Source organism: Rhinichthys klamathensis, unplaced genomic scaffold, assembly GCF_029890125.1.
Source record: "Rhinichthys klamathensis goyatoka isolate OS25496 unplaced genomic scaffold, OSU_Roscu_1.1 h1tg000394l_1, whole genome shotgun sequence".
NCBI classification, from domain to species: Eukaryota; Metazoa; Chordata; class Actinopteri; order Cypriniformes; family Leuciscidae; genus Rhinichthys; species Rhinichthys klamathensis.
Window position 1 is genome coordinate 477,501 of NW_026606896.1, and position 24,632 is coordinate 502,132.

Here is a 24,632-nt window from a genome sequence, read left to right on the forward strand (position 1 = left end):
GGTAACACACACACGCTCACAAGTAACACACACACTCACAAGTAACACACACGGTCACAGGTAACACACACACGGTCACAGGTAACACACACGCTCACAGGTAACACACACACTCACAAGTAACACACACGGTCACAGGTAACACACACACGCTCACAGGTAACACACACGCTCACAGGTAACACACGCGCTCACAGGTAACACACACGCTCACAGGTAACACACACACTCACAAGTAACACACACGGTCACAGGTAACACACACACGCTCACAGGTAACACACGCGCTCACAGGTAACACACACGCTCACAGGTAACACACACACGCTCACAGGTAACACACACACGCTCACAAGTAACACACACGCTCACAGGTAACACACACGCTCACAGGTAACACACACGCTCACAGGTAACACACACGCTCACAGGTAACACACACACGCTCACAGGTAACACACACACGCTCACAGGTAACACACACGCTCACAGGTAACACACACACGGTCACAGGTAACACACACGCTCACAGGTAACACACACACGGTCACAGGTAACACACACGCTCACAGGTAACACACACACGCTCACAGGTAACACACACGCTCACAGGTAACACACACACGCTCACAAGTAACACACACACTCACAAGTAACACACACGGTCACAGGTAACACACACACGGTCACAGGTAACACACACGCTCACAGGTAACACACACACTCACAAGTAACACACACGGTCACAGGTAACACACACACGCTCACAGGTAACACACACGCTCACAGGTAACACACGCGCTCACAGGTAACACACACGCTCACAGGTAACACACACACTCACAAGTAACACACACGGTCACAGGTAACACACACACGCTCACAGGTAACACACGCGCTCACAGGTAACACACACGCTCACAGGTAACACACACACGCTCACAGGTAACACACACACGCTCACAAGTAACACACACGCTCACAGGTAACACACACGCTCACAGGTAACACACACGCTCACAGGTAACACACACGCTCACAGGTAACACACACACGCTCACAGGTAACACACACACGCTCACAGGTAACACACACGCTCACAGGTAACACACACACGGTCACAGGTAACACACACGCTCACAGGTAACACACACACGGTCACAGGTAACACACACGCTCACAGGTAACACACACACGCTCACAGGTAACACACACGCTCACAGGTAACACACACACGGTCACAGGTAACACACACGCTCACAGGTAACACACACTCACAGGTAACACACACGCTCACAGGTAACACACACACGCTCACAGGTAACACACACACGGTCACAGGTAACACACACACGGTCACAGGTAACACACACACGGTCACAGGTAACACACACGCTCACAGGTAACACACACGCTCACAGGTAACACACACACGGTCACAGGTAACACACACGCTCACAGGTAACACACACGCTCACAGGTAACACACACACGGTCACAGGTAACACACACACTCACAGGTAACACACACTCACAGGTAACACACACGCTCACAGGTAACACACACGCTCACAGGTAACACACACACGGTCACAGGTAACACACACACGGTCACAGGTAACACACACACGGTCACAGGTAACACACACGCTCACAGGTAACACACACACGGTCACAGGTAACACACACACGGTCACAGGTAACACACACACGGTCACAGGTAACACACACGGTCACAGGTAACACACACACGGTCACAGGTAACACACACGCTCATAGGTAACACACACGGTCACAGGTAACACACACGCTCACAGGTAACACACACACTCACAAGTAACACACACGGTCACAGGTAACACACACACGCTCACAGGTAACACACGCGCTCACAGGTAACACACACGCTCACAGGTAACACACACACGCTCACAAGTAACACACACGCTCACAGGTAACACACACACGCTCACAAGTAACACACACGCTCACAGGTAACACACACGCTCACAGGTAACACACACGCTCACAGGTAACACACACGCTCACAGGTAACACACACGCTCACAGGTAACACACACACGCTCACAGGTAACACACACGCTCACAGGTAACACACACACGCTCACAGGTAACACACACGCTCACAGGTAACACACACGGTCACAGGTAACACACACGCTCACAGGTAACACACACACTCACAAGTAACACACACGGTCACAGGTAACACACACGGTCACAGGTAACACACACGCTCTCAAGTAACACACACGCTCACAGGTAACACACGCTCACAGGTAACACACACGCTCACAGGTAACACACACGCTCACAGGTAACACACACGCTCACAAGTAACACACACGCTCACAGGTAACACACACGCTCACAGGTAACACACACACGCTCACAGGTAACACACACACGCTCACAGGTAACACACACACGCTCACAGGTAACACACACACGCTCACAGGTAACACACACGCGCTCACAGGTAACACACACACGCTCACAGGTAACACACACGCTCACAGGTAACACACACACGCTCACAGGTAACACACACGCTCACAGGTAACACACACACGCTCAACACATCACGCTCACAGGTAACACACACGCTCACAGGTAACACACACGCGACTCACAGGTAACACACACGCTCACAGGTAACACACACACGCTCACAGGTAACACACACACGGTCACAGGTAACACACACGTCACAAGGTAACACACACACGGTCACAGGTAACACACACGGTCACAGGTACACACACACGCTCATAGGTCAACACACGGTCCCAGGTAACACACACCTCACAGGTAACACACACACTCACAAGTAACACACACGGTCACAGGTAACACACCACACGCTCACAGGTAACACACGACGCTCACAGGTAACACACGAACACGCTCACAGGTAACACACACAGCTCACAAGTAACACACACGCTCACAGGTAACACACACACGCTCACAAGTAACCACACACGCACACAGGTAACACACACCAAACGCTCACAGGTAACACACTACGCTCACAGGTAACACACACGCTACAGGTAACACACACGCTCACAGGTAAACACACACGCTCACAGGTAACAACACGCTCACAGGTAACACACACACGCTCACAGGTAACACACACAGCTCACAGGTAACACACACACGGTCACAGGTAACACACACACGCTCACAGGTAACACACACGCGCTCACAAGGTAACACACACGGCTCACAGGTAACACCCACTACGCCGTCACAGGTAACACACACGCTCTCAGTAACACACACGCTCACAGGTAAACACACCGCTCACAGGTACCACACACGCTCACAGGTAACACACACGCTCACGGTACACACGCTCACAAGTAACACACACGCTCACAGGTAACACACACGCTCACAGGTAACACACACACGCCTCACAGGTAACACACACACGCTCACAGGTAACACACACACGCTCACAGGTAACACACACACGCTCACAGGTAACACACACGCGCTCACAGGTAACACACACACGCTCACAGTAACACACACGCTCACAGGTAACACACACAACGCTCACAGGTAACACACACGCTCACAGGTAACACACAAACGCTCACAGGTAACACGCGCTCACAGGTAACCACACACGCTCACAGGTAACACACACGCTCACAGGTAACACACACGCCTCACAGGTAACACACACGCTCACAGGTAACACACACGACGCTCACAGGTAAACAACACACACGCTCACAGGTAACACACGCTCACAGGTAACACACACACGCTCACAGGTAACACACACGCTCACAGGTAACACACACGCTCACAGGTAACACACACACGCTCACAGGTAACACACGCGCTCACAGGTAACACACACGGCTCACAGGTACACACACACGCTCACAGGTAACACACGCGCTCACAGGTAACACACACGCGCTCACAGGTAACACGCGCTCACAGGTAACACACACGCGCTCACAGGTAACACACACGCGCTCACAGGTAACACACACGCTCACAGGTAACACACACGCGCTCACAGGTAACACACACTCACAGGTAACACACACGCTCACAGGTAACACACACGCGCTCACAGGTAACACACACGCTCACAGGTAACACACACGCGCTCACAGGTAACACACACACGCTCACAGGTAACACACACACGCTCACAGGTAACACACACACGCTCACAGGTAACACACACACGCTCACAGGTAACACACACACGCTCACAGGTAACACACACACGGTCACAGGTACACACACACGCTCACAGGTAACACACACACGCTCACAGGTAACACACACGCTCACAGGTAACACGACACGGTCACAGGTAACACACACGCTCACAGGTAACACACACGCTCACAAGTAACACACACGCTCACAGGTAACACACACACGCTCACAGGTAACACACACACGCTCACAGGTAACACACACACGCTCACAGGTAACACGCGCTCACAGGTAACACACACACGCTCACAGGTAACACACACACGCTCACAGGTAACACACACACGCTCACAGGTAACACACACACGCTCACAGGTAACACGCGCTCACAGGTAACACACACACGGTCACAGGTAACACACACACGCGGTCACAGGTAACACACACGCTCACAGGTAACACACACGCTCACAGGTAACACACACGGTCACAGGTAACACACACGCTCACAGGTAACACACACGCGCTCACAGGTAACACACACGCGCTCACAGGTAACACACACGGTCACAGGTAACACACACGCTCACAGGTAACACACGCTCACAGGTAACACACACGCTCACAGGTAACACACACGCTCTCAGGTAACACACACGCTCACAGGTAACACACACACGGTCACAGGTAACACACACACGCTCACAGGTAACACACACACGCTCACAGGTAACACACACACGCTCACAGGTAACACACACACGGTCACAGGTAACACACACGCTCTCAGGTAACACACACGCTCACAGGTAACACACACACGCTCACAGGTAACACGCGCTCACAGGTAACACACACACGCTCACAGGTAACACACACGCTCACAGGTAACACACACGCTCACAGGTAACACACACGCTCACAGGTAACACACACACGCTCACAGGTAACACACACACGCTCACAGGTAACACACACACGCTCACAGGTAACACACACGCTCACAGGTAACACACACGGTCACAGGTAACACACACGCTCACAGGTAACACACACGGTCACAGGTAACACACACGGTCACAGGTAACACACGCGCTCACAGGTAACACACACACGCTCACAGGTAACACGCGCTCACGGGTAACACACACACGGTCACAGGTAACACGCGCTCACAGGTAACACACACACGCTCACAGGTAACACACACGCTCACAGGTAACACACACGCTCACAGGTAACACACACGCTCACAGGTAACACACACACGCTCACAGGTAACACACACACGCTCACAGGTAACACACACACGCTCACAGGTAACACACACACGCTCACAGGTAACACACACACGCTCACAGGTAACACACACACGCTCACAGGTAACACACACACGGTCACAGGTAACACACACACGCTCACAGGTAACACACACGCTCACAGGTAACACACACACGCTCACAGGTAACACACACGGTCACAGGTAACACACACACGCTCACAGGTAACACACACACGCTCACAGGTAACACACACACGGTCACAGGTAACACACACACGCTCACAGGTAACACACGTGCTCACAGGTAACACACACGCTCACAGGTAACACACACACGCTCACAGGTAACACACACGGTCACAGGTAACACACGCGCTCACAGGTAACACACACGTGCTCACAGGTAACACACACGCTCACAGGTAACACACACACGCTCACAGGTAACACACACACGCTCACAGGTAACACACACGGTCACAGGTAACACACGCGCTCACAGGTAACACACACACGCTCACAGGTAACACACGTGCTCACAGGTAACACACACGCTCACAGGTAACACACACACGCTCACAGGTAACACACGTGCTCACAGGTAACACACACGCTCACAGGTAACACACACACGCTCACAGGTAACACACACGGTCACAGGTAACACACGCGCTCACAGGTAACACACACGTGCTCACAGGTAACACACACGCTCACAGGTAACACACACACGCTCACAGGTAACACACACGCGCTCACAGGTAACACACACACGCTCACAGGTAACACACACACGCTCACAGGTAACACACACACGCTCACAGGTAACACGCGCTCACGGGTAACACACACACGCTCACAGGTAACACACACACGCTCACAGGTAACACACACACGCTCACAGGTAACACACACACGCTCACAGGTAACACACGCTCACAGGTAACACACACACGCTCATAGGTAACACACACACGCTCACAGGTAACACACACACGCTCACAGGTAACACACACACGCTCACAGGTAACACGCGCTCACGGGTAACACACACACGCTCACAGGTAACACACACACGCTCACAGGTAACACACACACGCTCACAGGTAACACACACACGCTCACAGGTAACACACGTGCTCACAGGTAACACACACACGCTCACAGGTAACACACGTGCTCACAGGTAACACACACGCTCACAGGTAACACACACGCTCACAGGTAACACACGCGCTCACAGGTAACAAACACGCTCACAGGTAACACACACACGGTCACAGGTAACACACACGCTCACAGGTAACACACACGCTCACAGGTAACACACGCGCTCACAGGTAACACACACACGCTCACAGGTAACACACACGCTCACAGGTAACACACACACGCTCACAGGTAACACACACGCTCACAGGTAACACACACACGCTCACAGGTAACACACGCGCTCACAGGTAACACACACACGCTCACAGGTAACACACACGCTCACAGGTAACACACGCGCTCACAGGTAACACACACACACACGCTCACAGGAAACACACACACACGCTCACAGGTAACACACACACACACGCTCACAGGTAACACACACGCTCACAGGTAACACACACACACACGCTCACAGGTAACACACACACACACACACGCTCACAGGTAACACACACACACACACACGCTCACAGGAAACACACACACGCTCACAGGAAACACACACACACGCGCTCACAGGTAACACACACGCGCTCACAGGTAACACACACACGCTCACAGGTAACACACACACGCTCACAGGTAACACACACGCTCACAGGTAACACACACACGCTCACAGGTAACACACACGCTCACAGGTAACACACACACACGCTCACAGGTAACACACACGCTCACAGGTAACACACACACGCTCACAGGTCACACACACGCTCACAGGTAACACACACGCTCACAGGTAACACACACACGCTCACAGGTAACACACACGCTCACAGGTAACACACACACGCTCACAGGTAACACACACGCTCACAGGTAACACACATGCTCACAGGAAACACACACACGCTCACAGGTAACACGCGCTCACAGGTAACACACACGCTCACAGGTAACACACACACGCTCACAGGTAACACACACGCTCACAGGTAACACACACGTGCTCACAGGTAACACACACGCTCACAGGTAACACACACGCTCACAGGAAACACACACACGCTCACAGGTAACACACACACGCTCACAGGTAACACACACGCTCACAGGTAACACACACGCTCACAGGAAACACACACACGCTCACAGGTAACACACACGCTCACAGGTAACACACACGCGCTCACAGGTAACACACACGCTCACAGGTAACACACACGCTCACAGGTAACACACACGCTCACAGGAAACACACACACGCTCACAGGTAACACACACGCTCACAGGTAACACACACGCTCACAGGTAACACACACGCTCACAGGTAACACACACGCGCTCACGTAACACACACGCTCACAGGAAACACACACGCTCACAGGTAACACACACGCTCACAGGAAACACACACACGCTCACAGGTAACACACACACGCTCACAGGTAACGCACACACACACGCTCACAGGTAACACACACGCGCTCACAGGTAACACACACGCTCACAGGTAACACACACGCTCACAGGTAACACACACGCTCACAGGAAACACACACGCTCACAGGTAACACACACACGCTCACAGGTAACACACACGCTCACAGGAAACACACACGCTCACAGGAAACACACACGCTCACAGGTAACACACACACGCTCACAGGTAACACACACACGCTCACAGGTAACACACGCGCTCACAGGTAACACACACACGCTCACAGGAAACACACACGCTCACAGGAAACACACACGCTCACAGGAAACACACACACGCTCACAGGTAACACACACACGCTCACAGGTAACGCACACACACACGTTCACAGGTAACACACACGCTCACAGGAAACACACACACGCTCACAGGTAACACACACGCTCACAGGTAACACACACACGCTCACAGGTAACGCACACGTTCACAGGTAACACACACGTTCACAGGTAACACACACACGCTCACAGGTAACACACACACGCTCACAGGTAACACACGCGCTCACAGGTAACACACACACGCTCACAGGTAACGCACACACACACGCTCACAGGTAACACACACGCGCTCACAGGTAACACACACGCTCACAGGTAACACACACGCTCACAGGTAACACACACGCTCACAGGAAACACACACGCTCACAGGTAACACACACACGCTCACAGGTAACACACACACGCTCACAGGTAACACACGCGCTCACAGGTAACACACACACGCTCACAGGAAACACACACGCTCACAGGAAACACACACGCTCACAGGAAACACACACACGCTCACAGGTAACACACACACGCTCACAGGTAACACACACACGCTCACAGGTAACACACACACGCTCATAGGAAACACACACACGCTCACAGGTAACACACACACCCTCACAGGTAACACACACGCGCTCACAGGTAACACACACGCTCACAGGTAACACACACGCTCACAGGTAACACACACGCTCACAGGAAACACACACACGCTCACAGGTAACACACACGCTCACAGGTAACACACACGCTCACAGGTAACACACACGCTCACAGGTAACACACACGCTCACAGGTAACACACACGCTCACAGGAAACACACACGCTCACAGGTAACACACACGCTCACAGGAAACACACACACGCTCACAGGTAACACACACACGCTCACAGGTAACGCACACACACACGCTCACAGGTAACACACACGCGCTCACAGGTAACACACACGCTCACAGGTAACACACACGCTCACAGGTAACACACGCTCACAGGTAACACACACGCTCACAGGTAACACACGCTCACAGGTAACACACGCTCACAGGTAACACACACGCTCACAGGTAACACACACGCTCACAGGAAACACACACACGCTCACAGGTAACACACACACGCTCACAGGTAACGCACACACACACGTTCACAGGTAACACACACGCTCACAGGAAACACACACACGCTCACAGGTAACACACACGCTCACAGGTAACGCACACACACACGTTCACAGGTAACACACACGCTCACAGGAAACACACACACGCTCACAGGTAACACACACACCCTCACAGGTAACACACACGCGCTCACAGGTAACACACACGCTCACAGGTAACACACACGCTCACAGGTAACACACACGCTCACAGGAAACACACACGCGCTCACAGGTAACACACACGCTCACAGGTAACACACACGCTCACAGGTAACACACACGCTCACAGGTAACACACACGCTCACAGGTAACACACACGCTCACAGGAAACACACACGCTCACAGGTAACACACACGCTCACAGGAAACACACACACGCTCACAGGTAACACACACACGCTCACAGGTAACGCACACACACACGCTCACAGGTAACACACACGCGCTCACAGGTAACACACACGCTCACAGGTAACACACACGCTCACAGGTAACACACGCTCACAGGTAACACACACGCTCACAGGTAACACACACGCTCACAGGTAACACACACGCTCACAGGTAACACACGCTCACAGGTAACACACGCTCACAGGTAACACACACGCTCACAGGTAACACACACGCTCACAGGAAACACACACACGCTCACAGGTAACACACACACGCTCACAGGTAACGCACACACACACGTTCACAGGTAACACACACGCTCACAGGAAACACACACACGCTCACAGGTAACACACACACGCTCACAGGTAACACACACGCTCACAGGAAACACACACACGCTCACAGGTAACACACACACGCTCACAGGTAACGCACACACACACGTTCACAGGTAACACACACGCTCACAGGAAACACACACACGCTCACAGGTAACACACACACACACACGCTCACAGGTAACACACACACACACACGCTCACAGGTAACACACACGCGCTCACAGGTAACACACGCTCACAGGTAACACACGCTCACAGGAAACACACACACACACACGTTCACAGGTAACACACACGCTCACAGGTAACACACACACACACACGTTCACAGGTAACGCACCGGACGTTTTCAACACAAAAGTAGTCAGTTATATTTTGCGTAAAGAAAATGAAGCCTTTTTTAGGATCATTGAGAATTAAACGCGTTCATTCCCAGATCTCATTACTGTAATGCAGAAAACACCAACCTCACCATAACTTAAAGTGTTTAAATATATTTTTTAGTGCTGGGCAACTATTAATCGCATTATTTTGTAAATTATTTTGTATATATAAGTACACACATATGCATACAATGTATATATTTAAGAAATATTTGCATGTATATACTGTATATATATTTATACATTATATATTTATACTGTATATATATTTATACATAATTTATATTATATATAAATCTAAATATTTTATAAATAAATTGTACATTTTTCTTAAATATACATGCATGTGTGTGTATTTATATATACAAAAATAATTATACACAGTACACACACATATAATATGTAAACACAAACTTTAATTTTGGATGCGATTAATAGTTGCCCAGCACTGATATTTTTCAAATAATAATTCAACTTCAAAATTATATTTTATTTATATATTTTTTAGGATTTTAGCCTTTTTTGGTGCTCATTTTCTAAAACATTTTTTTCTTTTTAAGTTTACTTAATTTATTTTTAATTTTTTTAGAAGAGATGTTTTATAGTCACTGTTTGTATGAATTGCATTCTAATATATTTTTGAACATGCATTATGACTTTGTAAGTTATGACTCCAATTAATTATTATTATTTTTTTTACTTGTAAATCACCAAATTAAAGTGCAAAAAACATTTAAATTGTGATTTATAATAATATTTAATCTTGTTGCACCCTGATGCTGATTGATTTAAAAAAATATTTTACAGTAATGAGAACAAGATTTTGCGGGTTTAATTGTCATGAAAATAATGTCACAATGCAAAATAAAAAGCTTTATAATTATGAAACAGGCTTAATTTTGTTTATGTAAATATATTTGTTTATTTTTCCCCCTTTGTTTTTGGGGTGTAATGAAACCTGGACACATTTAAAGCAGGTGCTCTTTTCTAAGGTGAAAACACGTGTTCTGGAGGAAGTCACTCATGCAGGGTTTAAGGATGAATGTATATATGAAAGGGAAGTTGTGATCATATTTTCCTCTATTGTGTCGTATATCCGAGTGAAACGTTTCTGGAACAGGAGCACATGTGGGCGGGGCTTGATTGTGTCTGTGGGGAGCTGATTGGATGGTTGTGGTTTGCTATTGGCTGATCTCATGTGAGTGACAGGTTATAGCCCCGCCCACATCATCAGAGAAGAGAAGAGATGCTGCAAGAGGAACTGATTCAACACTATTAACACAATAATGATGTGCACCGATAAATCATTTATAATAAACACTGCAATATTCCATAAAAACAAGAATTGTCCATTTGTTTGATTTCGTGTGTTTCTGTTATATTTCCAGCTGTAGAGAGTGTGTGTGTGTGTGTGTTTCAGGAATGACCGCACGTTCCGCTGTGGAGCCGAGGGTTGTGGGAAGAGTTTCTATGTTCTTCAGAGGCTTCAGGTTCACATGAGGATCCACAACGGAGAGAAACCCTTCATCTGCAGTGAGAAGAACTGTGGGAAGAGATTCACCACTGCTGGGAACCTGAAGAACCACAGACGCACACACACCGGTACACACACACACACACACACACACACACACTGGACTCAGCATTATTATATTCATACATGAGGATGTTTATTTATACAGTCAAATAAAAAATTATTCAGACACCAGATCATTTTTGACATGTTTTCACTAGTGTGATCAGGACACTATAGTTCATTTATGTAAGTGAGGAGAGCAAAATAAAGTAAACTGCGACAAATTACACACAAATATTATTATAAATTTAACTTCCATTAAAAATGTGGGAGCAATAATGATTCCTCCACTTTGAGCTGATCATGTTCTGCTGAAGTGTGTTTTCTGTAATTGCTAATGCTCTTTTTACACACACACTGAACAACATGAAGCATTGCTTGGTCACTGGTTGAGCTAAACTGGTATTATCTAATTGTGTAGTTAAATTTAACAGCTGACAGATATTCAACATAATTCATGTGTGAGAGTCTAACAGAAGGACGGACAAAACCAGTCAAATATCCACTGATCTGAGAACTCTGAGTTAGCGTCATATTACATTACCATTTTCTGAACTATAGTGAATAAACCGTGATAATGTGAGAAATGTTGAAGGTGTTCTGAATAGATTTAGCTTTGACTGTGTATCATAGAATGAAGAATCAATCAAAATGATAGATTTCCTATACAAAAATATTTTTTTAAATGTTTTTGAAAGAGTCTCTTCTGCTCATCAAAGCTGCATTTATATGATCAAAACGCAGTAATATTGTGAAATATTACAATTTAAATGAGTTATTTTCTATGTGAATATACAGTAAAGTGTAATTTATTCCTGTGATCAAAGCTGTATTTTCAGCATCATTACTCCAGTCTTCAGTGTCACATGATCCTTCAGAAATCACTCTATGCAATTATTATATCTCAATTATTAATAATGGTAAATATAATAAAAACAGTTTATAAAACCACTTCAAATATTTTGGAAACCATGATACAATTTCATTCAAAAGTCTGATAAAATAAAAGACACTTAATCATCAAGGATGAAATAAATTGATCAAAAGTGACAGTAAAGACATTTATAAAGTTACAAAAGATTATATTTCAGATAAATGCTGTTCTTTTGAACTTTCTATTAATCAAAGAATCCTGAAATAAAAATGTAAATAACTGTTTTTATCATTGATAATAATCATAAATGTTTCTTGAGCATCAGATCCTCATATTAGAGTGATTTCTGAAGGATCATGTGACACTGAAGACTGGAGTAATGATGCTGAAAATACAGCTTTGATCACAGGAATAAATTACACTTTACTGTATATTCACATAGAAAACAGATGATTTACATTATAATAATATTTCACTTTTTTTACTGTATTTTTCGTGCAGTCTTTGTGAACAGAAGTTCTAAAACATTAAAAAATCTTGATTATTCCAGTCAATGCTTACAAGTAATACTTTTTGTTAGTATTATTGTAATTTTGTACGTAATGCTTATGTCGGTGTTTGAATTGCTGGTATTTTCAGGAGAAAAGCCGTTCCTGTGTGACGTGGACAGTTGCGGTCGATCCTTCGCAGAATACTCCAGTCTGCGCAAACACATGCTCGTACACTCCGGTAGGTCACATGACTTCACACGGTGTCTTAGGTTGGGTTGTAAATCACAATATTGTGTGTTTGTAATTATAGTGTTGATGACTGTGAACAATATCACTTTGATTCAGTTGTTTTTCAATTCCAATCTGCACCCATAATAACTGAAGTAACGCACATAATAACTCTGAGATTGACAACTGGTGTGAGATTGTAACTGGTGTGAGATTGACAACTGGTGTGAGATTGACAACTGGTGTGAGATTGATAACTGGTGTGAGATTGTAACTGGTGTGAGATTGACAACTGGTGTGAGATTGACAACTGGAGTGAGATTGACAACTGGTGTGAGATTGACAACTGGTGTGAGATTGACAACTGGTGTGAGATTGACAACTGGAGTGAGATTGACAACTGGTGTGAGATTGACAACTGGAGTGAGATTGACAACTGGTGTGAGATTGACAACTGGTGTGAGATTGAAACTGGTGTGAGATTGAAACTGGTGTGAGATTGTAACTGGTGTGAGATTGTAACTGGTGTGAGATTGACAACTGGTGTGAGATTGACAACTGGTGTGAGATTGTAACTGGTGTGAGATTGACAACTGGTGTGAGATTGACAACTGGTGTGAGATTGTAACTGGTGTGAGATTGATAACTGGTGTGAGATTTTAACTGGTGTGAGATTGTAACTGGTGTGAGATTGTAACTGGTGTGAGATTGACAACTGGTGTGAGATTGACAACTGGTGAGAGATTGTAACTGGTGTGAGATTGACAACTGGTGTGAGATTGACAACTGGTGTGAGATTGTAACTGGTGTGAGATTGTAACTGGTGTGAGATTGTAACTGGTGTGAGATTGTAACTGGTGTGAGATTGTAACTGTTGTGAGATTGACAACTGGTGTGAGATTGTAACTGGTGTGAGATTGTAACTGGTGTGAGATTGACAACTGGTGTGAGATTGACAACTGGTGTGAGATTGTAACTGGTGTGAGATTGTAACTGGTGTGAGATTGTAACTGGTGTGAGATTGACAACTGGTGTGAGATTGACAACTGGTGTGAGATTGTAACTGGTGTGAGATTGTAACTGGTGTGAGATTGATAACTGGTGTGAGATTGTAACTGGTGTGAGATTGATAACTGGTGTGAGATTGATAACTGGTGTGAGATTGTAACTGGTGTGAGATTGATAACTGGTGTGAGATTGTAACTGGTGTGAGATTGACAACTGGTGTGAGATTGACAACTGGTGTGAGATTGATAACTGGTGTGAGATTGTAACTGGTGTGAGATTGACAACTGGTGTGAGATTGTAACTGGTGTGAGATTGATAACTGGTGTGAGATTGACAACTGGTGTGAGATTGACAACTGGTGTGAGATTGACAACTGGTGTGAGATTGTAACTGGTGTGAGATTGACAACTGGTGTGAGATTGACAACTGGTGTGAGATTGACAACTGGTGTGAGATTGACAACTGGTGTGAGATTGTGAGATTGTGAGATTGTGAGATTGACAACTGGTGTGAGATTGACAACTGGTGTGAGATTGTAACTGGTGTGAGATTGTAACTGGTGTGAGATTGACAACTGGTGTGAGATTGACAACTGGTGAGAGATTGTAACTGGTGTGAGATTGTAACTGGTGTGAGATTGTAACTGGTGTGAGATTGACAACTGGTGTGAGATTGTAACTGGTGTGAGATTGACAACTGGTGTGAGATTGTAACTGGTGTGAGATTGATAACTGGTGTGAGATTGTAACTGGTGTGAGATTGACAACTGGTGTGAGATTGTAACTGGTGTGAGATTGATAACTGGTGTGAGATTGTAACTGGTGTGAGATTGACAACTGGTGTGAGATTGTAACTGGTGTGAGATTGTAACTGGTGTGAGATTGTAACTGGTGTGAGATTGACAACTGGTGTGAGATTGTAACTGGTGTGAGATTGTAACTGGTGTGAGATTGATAACTGGTGTGAGATTGTAACTGGTGTGAGATTGACAACTGGTGTGAGATTGTAACTGGTGTGAGATTGATAACTGGTGTGAGATTGTAACTGGTGTGAGATTGACAACTGGTGTGAGATTGACAACTGGTGTGAGATTGACAACTGGTGTGAGATTGACAACTGGTGTGAGATTGTAACTGGTGTGAGATTGACAACTGGTGTGAGATTGTAACTGGTGTGAGATTGTAACTGGTGTGAGATTGACAACTGGTGTGAGATTGTAACTGGTGTGAGATTGACAACTGGTGTGAGATTGACAACTGGTGTGAGATTGTAACTGGTATGAGATTGACAACTGGTGTGAGATTGACAACTGGTGTGAGATTGAGATTGACAACTGGTGTGAGATTGACAACTGGTGTGAGATTGTAACTGGTGTGAGATTGACAACTGGTGTGAGATTGACAACTGGTGTGAGATTGTAACTGGTGTGAGATTGACAACTGGTGTGAGATTGACAACTGGTGTGAGATTGTAACTGGTGTGAGATTGACAACTGGTGTGAGATTGACAACTGGTGTGAGATTGACAACTGGTGTGCGTTTGACAACTGGTGTGAGATTGTAACTGGTGTGAGATTGTAACTGGTGTGAGATTGACAACTGGTGTGAGATTGACAACTGGTGTGAGATTGACAACTGGTGACATTGTAACTGGTGTGAGATTGACAACTGGTGAGATTGACAACTGGTGTGAGATTGTAACTGGTATGAGATTGTAACTGGTGTGAGATTGTAACTGGTGTGAGATTGACAACTGGTGTGAGATTGTAACTGGTGTGAGATTGACAACTGGTGTGAGATTGACAACTGGTGTGAGATTGTAACTGGTGTGAGATTGATAACTGGCGTGAGATTGTAACTGGTGTGAGATTGACAACTGGTGTGAGATTGTAACTGGTGTGAGATTGATAACTGGTGTGAGATTGTAACTGGTGTGAGATTGACAACTGGTGTGAGATTGTAACTGGTGTGAGATTGTAACTGGTGTGAGATTGTAACTGGTGTGAGATTGACAACTGGTGTGAGATTGTAACTGGTGTGAGATTGTAACTGGTGTGAGATTGATAACTGGTGTGAGATTGTAACTGGTGTGAGATTGACAACTGGTGTGAGATTGTAACTGATGTGAGATTGATAACTGGTGTGAGATTGTAACTGGTGTGAGATTGACAACTGGTGTGAGATTGACAACTGGTGTGAGATTGTAACTGGTGTGAGATTGTAACTGGTTTGAGATTGACAACTGGTGTGAGATTGTAACTGGTGTGAGATTGTAACTGGTGTGAGATTGTAACTGGTGTGAGATTGTAACTGGTGTGAGATTGACAACTGGTGTGAGATTGACAACTGGTGTGAGATTGTAACTGGTGTGAGATTGACAACTGGTGTGAGATTGACAACTGGTGTGAGATTGACAACTGGTGTGAGATTGACAACTGGTGTGAGATTGTAACTGGTGTGAGATTGTAACTGGTGTGAGATTGACAACTGGTGTGAGATTGTAACTGGTGTGAGATTGACAACTGGTGTGAGATTGACAACTGGTGTGAGATTGACAACTGGTGTGAGATTGTAACTGGTGTGAGATTGTAACTGGTGTGAGATTGTAACTGGTGTGAGATTGACAACTGGTGTGAGATTGTAACTGGTGTGAGATTGACAACTGGTGTGAGATTGACAACTGGTGTGAGATTGTAACTGGTGTGAGATTGACAACTGGTGTGAGATTGACAACTGGTGTGAGATTGTAACTAGGGATGGGACGAAATATCGTTTGACGAAATATCGCGATACAAAACGTGACGAAACGCATCGAGGTCGAAAAAAATGGATCGCGAAATAAAGATAGATGGCACTGCTGCATGATTTGCGTAGTATATAAATAATTTAGTGTATTATATGTGTGTGTGTATGTATATGGGGCAGACACACAGTCTATGGTGGCAGGCTGGCAGCACCATCTGCTGATCAAGCAGGGTAAAACTAAATGAAAAAAAAATTATATCCGGGGAACGGTGCGGTACGTCATCACGTCAAGACAGCGCATGTTGCAACAACAACACTGCAGTCTACAGCGAGCTAACAAATATTAGCATCACAGGGTTCTCAAGTCTCACGCATTGGCCGTGAGACACACGCAATTCAACCAGTTCACACGCTCACACGCCACACCGTGTATATCTCACGCTGAAAAGGCAATGCCAACCAAGTTGTCCTGCAAGCTTTATATATAACGTTGTATACGAGGCGCAGGCACACAAAGTAAAGTTTCCTGCCGCCAGCACGTATCTCTCGGCCAGATTGCGTTCGTTAGGCAACATAGACGCGCGAACACACGGAAGTTGACGGAACATTCTCGGCCACTGTACGTTCGTTACTAGGTAACCAACAACATCACGCAAACACGCGTCGTGATGGAGAAGGGAAGAAAGCTCGTCTAACATTTTTAGGTTAGAACATTTAATATATAGCCCCATCGTGTACATATTATTGATGCAGTCAAAAACTCAACAACTACTTTGCAACCAGGCCAGAAGCTTTGGCTCAGTTTGGCTAGCTTACATTACCTGAAACTATAAGGGAAATGTTAGTGGGTATGGGAAGGAATGAAAATGTATTTCTTCATTTTATTTTAAATTATATATTATACTGTATTAATAGTCTTTCTAGTTACATTAAGGCTACATGTATTAAAGCAGAGTGCTCTGGGTAATATTTTATATCCTGTCAAAACATACATTAATCATTGCCATTGCATTTTTATTTTTCAAAGATGTCAGGGAAAAAGCAAAAAGATATTTGTGCACACACACACACACACACACACACCTTAATACTCTAATATGTCCATTTGTTCACAATGTCCCACCACACAATAAATCATTATACCATTTCGACACATTCAAAATGCAAAAAGATTTGTTTTTCCAAACTGTTTGGAGCAATTTGTTATATTTTTGTAATTTTTGTATATTTGTAATTTTGAAATATAACATTAAAGAGTAGGCTATATTTGATGTGATGAATTGCTCTGTCATTTATCAGATTTACCAATTGTTATAATTTCAATTTGTGCTGGTTAATTATGAACAATGGGTAAAATTGGGGGGCAGGGATGGGCGGGGGCAGGGATGGGCGGGGGCGGGGCTCCATTGGGGCTCCTCCCCTAACCGAATGTGTTGATCTCACTCCAAGCTTTTGATAAAACTTGAGAACCCTGGCATCAGTACCAAATGCCTTGCCCCCAAACAGCCGACCATGGAGTCAAATGTATATATATACCGTAAAACTTCAAATAATAGCCCGGGCTTTTATTTTCCCAAATCGTCGAACTGCACCGGCTTGTATTTGAGACAGGCGTCTATATGAGACCGGCCTTTATAATTTAGTGTTGAGATGTTGTTCATTGAGTCTAAGTAAGCCTAGAGTCTCAAATCTCCAAATGCTCCACGTGAAACTGCGGTCTTCCGACCTTTTACTATCGTGTCAATTGATTTTGATTAATATGCGCGAGGGAGAGAGCAAGACAGCGCTCGTTTTGTTTGAAGACGTGAGAGTGCGCGCGCGCGGCCGGGGCGCTCTCTCTCTCTCTCTCTCTCTCTCTCTCGCTCTCTCTCTCTCTCTCTCTCTCTCTCTCTCTCTCTCTCTCTCTCTCTCTCTCTCTCTCTCTCTCTCTCTCTCTCTCTCTCTCTCTCTCGCTCTCTCTCTCTCTCTCTCTCTCTCTCTCTCTCTGCTCGTTATGCGCCCTGTCATTGTCAAGCGCAGCAGTCAATTCATTCTACATCACTCGCCGATCAAAAAAGGCTTTGGCGGGACACACATTTGCTTTGGCGGCCAAAGCAAATGAATAAGTTGTTGTTATACAGTAATATTTTTTTCTTTTTTTTCCTTTTTTGATATCGTATCGTGACGTATCGTATCGTGACCCTGGCATATCGAGGTGCATCGTATCGTGAGTTTAAGTGTATCGTCCCATCCCTAATTGTAACTGGTGTGAGATTGTAACTGGTGTGAGATTGTAACTGGTGTGAGATTGTTTGTAACTGGTGTGAGATTGTAACTGGTGTGAGATTGACAACTGGTGTGAGATTGACAACTGGTCTGAGATTGACAACTGGTGTGAGATTGACAACTGGTGTGAGATTGACAACTGGTGTGAGATTGTAACTGGTTTGAGATTGTAACTGGTGTGAGATTGTAACTGGTGTGACAAGAGATTGACAACTGGTGTGAGATTGTAACTGGTGTGAGATTGTAACTGGTGTGAGATTGTAACTGGTGTGACAAGAGATTGACAACTGGTGTGAGATTGTAACTGGTGTGAGATTGTAACTGGCGTGAGATTGTAACTGGTGTGAGATTGACAACTGGTGTGAGATTGTAACTGGCGTGAGATTGTAACTGGTGTGAGATTGTAACTGGTGTGAGATTGTAACTGGTGTGAGATTGTAACTGGTGTGAGATTGACAACTGGTGTGAGATTGACAACTGGTGTGAGATTGACAACTGGTGTGAGATTGTAACTGGCGTGAGATTGTAACTGGTGTGAGATTGTAACTGGTGTGAGATTGTAACTGGTGTGAGATTGTAACTGGTGTGAGATTGATAACTGGTGTGAGATTGACAACTGGTCTGAGATTGACAACTGGTGTGAGATTGACAACTGGTGTGAGATTGATAACTGGTGTGAGATTGTAACTGGTGTGAGATTGACAACTGGTGTGAGATTGACAACTGGTGTGAGATTGACAACTGGTGTGAGATTGTAACTGGTGTGAGATTGTAACTGGTGTGAGATTGTAACTGGTGTGAGATTGACAACTGGTGTGAGATTGTAACTGGCGTGAGATTGTAACTGGTGTGAGATTGACAACTGGTGTGAGATTGTAACTGGTGTGAGATTGTAACTGGTGTGAGATTGTAACTGGTGTGAGATTGTAACTGGTGTGAGATTGTAACTGGTGTGAGATTGACAACTGGTGTGAGATTGTAACTGGCGTGAGATTGTAACTGGTGTGAGATTGTAACTGGTGTGAGATTGACAACTGGTGTGAGATTGTAACTGGTGTGAGATTGTAACTGGTGTGAGATTGTAACTGGTGTGAGATTGTAACTGGTGTGAGATTGTAACTGGTGTGAGGTTGTAACTGGTGTGAGATTGATAACTGGTGTGAGATTGACAACTGGTGTGAGATTGACAACTGGTGTGAGATTGTAACTGGCGTGAGATTGTAACTGGTGTGAGATTGTAACTGGTGTGAGATTGACAACTGGTGTGAGATTGTAACTGGTGTGAGATTGTAACTGGTGTGAGATTGTAACTGGTGTGAGATTGTAACTGGTGTGAGATTGTAACTGGTGTGAGATTGACAACTGGTGTGAGATTGTAACTGGTGTGAGATTGTAACTGGTGTGCTGATGCGTGTTCAGGAGAGAAGCCTCACGTCTGCTCGATCTGTGGGAAGACGTTCTCTCAGAGCGGCAGCAGGAACGTCCACATGAAGAAGAGACACAGCAGAGAAACCGGTACCAGATCATATTCATAACCATAACCATAATCATAATCATACATGTGTGACGTGTGTTTCAGATATGCACACACTACCAGGCAAACGTTCTGGATTGTGAGATTTTTAATGTTTTTAAAGAAGTCTCTTCTGCTCACCAAGACTGCATTAATTTGATTAAAAATACAGTAAAAACAGTGAAATATTATTATAATGTAAATCATCTGTTTTCTATGTGAATATACAGTAAAGTGTAATTTATTCCTGTGATCAAAGCTGAATTTTCAGCACCATTACTCCAGTCTTCAGTGTCACATGATCCTTCAGAAATCACTCTAATATGAGGATCTGATGCTCAAGAAACATTTATGATTATTATCAGTAATATTTTTGTATGATTAATATGTAATATGATTATTAATATTATCATCAATCTTTTTTTAATCAAATTACTGCAGCTTTGGTGAGCAGAAGAGACTTCTTTTTAAAACATAAAAAATCTTACCGATCCAAAACTTTTGACTAGTAGTGTGTATCAGTTAAGTGCGCGCGCGCGCGCGTGCGTAACAGTGTGTGTGTGCATGTGTAACAGAGTGTGTGTGTGTGTGTGTGTGTGTGTGTGTGTGTGTGTGTGTGTGTGTGTGTAACTGTGTGTGTGTGTGTGTGCGTGCGTGCGTGTAACTGTGTGTAAGAGTGTGTGTGTGTGTGTGTGTGCGTGCGTGCGTGCGTGTAACTGTGTGTAACAGTGTGTGTGTGTGTGTGCGTGCGTGCGTGTAACTGTGTGTAACAGTGTGTGCGTGTGTCACTGTGTTGTGACGAGCTGATGTCAGTCTGAGGGGGCGTGTCTCTGTGTGATTGACAGGTGAGGCGCTCACTCACAGCAGTTTGCTGGAGGCTGATGGAGGCAGTGACTCGATGGTGAACATGAATCTGCATCACGCCATGTTACGAACACACGGTACAGTCCACACACACCACGAGCTTCTGACGCTTCTGCAACAAGCAATGTTTATAAGTGCCAATATCATTCGGTAACAAACAAGTATTTATTACTTCAATGAGCTCTGTGTTTATGCATTAAATTATTACATTGTTTAAATTAATACGTGTTTCGCTACCTGTGATTTTGTATATCTCCATTTCTGAAATAATGTAATGTGGACTCATGCACTTCTGTAAAGCGCTATACAAATAATGTGAATTGAATTCTCTTCTCGCTCCAGATTCGGCGGTTCTGACTCCGCCTCCTGACCTGGTCACCATGACGACAGCACACGCCTACGGTGATGATGTGGTGGCGCTGTTGTAGCCGTTGCTTTTGTAAATAAACTATTTTATGAAACTCATCGTTTTCAATTTCATGTGTTTATTTATCAATTCTTTTTGCATCGTTTTGTCAATAGAAAGATTTCATATTCAAGAGGAACGGAACGGTTTCGGAAATCTAAAATCTTCAAAAAAGAAACCAATAAAGATTAAGAAGCTTCTCTCAAATGAGAGAGAGAAAAAAACTGACCATAAAGAAATATTTTATATAATACTACATCTGTCGTATGAAGAAATGCCTTTATGACTCTGAGCTTTGCAGTTTAATCAATTATTTTAAAAAACAATTAAGGTGGTTTTTGTTGTTGTTGGAAAAGTACATATTCTTAAAATCAATGCTGAATTTGCATTCAGGTAAAACATCTGTTAATATTCTTTCTACCCAACAATTGATAAATGAAGCCCCGGGTTTGTTCCGCCTATCTTGGGGAAATTTTATTAAAGCCAAATGTATTGAAGATATTTTTCAGGATTTTGAATAAAATGTAGCGTCCTGTGACAATCTTCGCTGTGTATAAAACACACAAAATGCTTCAAATGATTATTCATACACGTAAATATGCACGACTTTAACAACAATACAAGATGATGCGGCTGTTGTGGAAAAACTAATAAAGAATATCAGTCACAGCCGCAATCGCTCTCTCCTCCGCCATGCTGAACGTGGAAACTCCGACTCTGACGTGGAAACTGATGGATTTTTTTGTATTTTCAGTCATCAGATTCATTTACATTGTGACTGTGGATCAGATGTAATCCACTCTGTCTGTGTCTGCAAATGTATGTGCCAAATGGCCCATTCAGATGTGTGACCCATTCAGATGTGTGACCCATTCAGATGTGTGGCCCATTCAGATGTGTGACCCATTCAGATGTGTGGCCCATTCAGATGTGTGGCCCATTCAGATGTGTGACCCTTCAGATGTGTGGCCCATTCAGATGTGTGACCCATTCAGATGTGTGACCCATTCAGATGTGTGGCCCATTCAGATGTGTGACCCATTCAGATGTGTGGCCCATTCAGATGTGTGGCCCATTCAGATGTGTGACCCATTCAGATGTGTGACCCTTCAGATGTGTGGCCCATTCAGATGTGTGGCCCATTCAGATGTGTGGCCCATTCAGATGTGTGACCCATTCAGATGTGTGACCCTTCAGATGTGTGGCCCATTCAGATGTGTGACCCATTCAGATGTGTGGCCCTTCAGATGTGTGGCCCATTCAGATGTGTGACCCATTCAGATGTGTGGCCCATTCAGATGTGTGGCCCATTCAGATGTGTGACCCATTCAGATGTGTGGCCCATTCAGATGTGTGGCCCATTCAGATGTGTGGCCCATTCAGATGTGTGGCCCATTCAGATGTGTGACCCTTCAGATGTGTGACCCTTCAGATGTGTGACCCTTCAGATGTGTGACCCATTCAGATGTGTGGCCCATTCAGATGTGTGGCCCATTCAGATGTGTGACCCATTCAGATGTGTGGCCCATTCAGATGTGTGACCCATTCAGATGTGTGGCCCATTCAGATGTGTGGCCCATTCAGATGTGTGACCCATTCAGATGTGTGACCCATTCAGATGTGTGACCCATTCAGATGTGTGGCCCATTCAGATGTGTGGCCCATTCAGATGTGTGGCCCATTCAGATGTGTGGCCCATTCAGATGTGTGGCCCATTCAGATGTGTGACCCATTCAGATGTGTGGCCCATTCAGATGTGTGACCCATTCAGATGTGTGGCCCATTCAGATGTGTGGCCCATTCAGATGTGTGACCCATTCAGATGTGTGACCCATTCAGATGTGTGACCCATTCAGATGTGTGACCCATTCAGATGTGTGACCCATTCAGATGTGTGACCCATTCAGATGTGTGGCCCATTCA

General features: G+C 45.4%; 1 protein-coding gene across 1 annotated transcript in view; it reads left to right on the forward strand.

The window, feature by feature from the left end:
- Window positions 1-22,768, forward strand: part of znf410 (zinc finger protein 410) — a 39,828-nt gene extending 17,060 nt beyond the window's left edge. Inside the window, exons 7-11 of the mRNA XM_056234397.1 lie at window positions 12,161-12,342; window positions 13,830-13,919; window positions 21,346-21,441; window positions 22,285-22,380; window positions 22,646-22,768. Of these exons, the coding sequence (XP_056090372.1) occupies window positions 12,161-12,342; window positions 13,830-13,919; window positions 21,346-21,441; window positions 22,285-22,380; window positions 22,646-22,731 (550 nt within the window). The 3' untranslated portion in view covers window positions 22,732-22,768. The remainder of the gene's footprint in view (window positions 1-12,160; window positions 12,343-13,829; window positions 13,920-21,345; window positions 21,442-22,284; window positions 22,381-22,645) is intronic.
- Window positions 22,769-24,632: the final 1,864 nt, after the last annotated feature.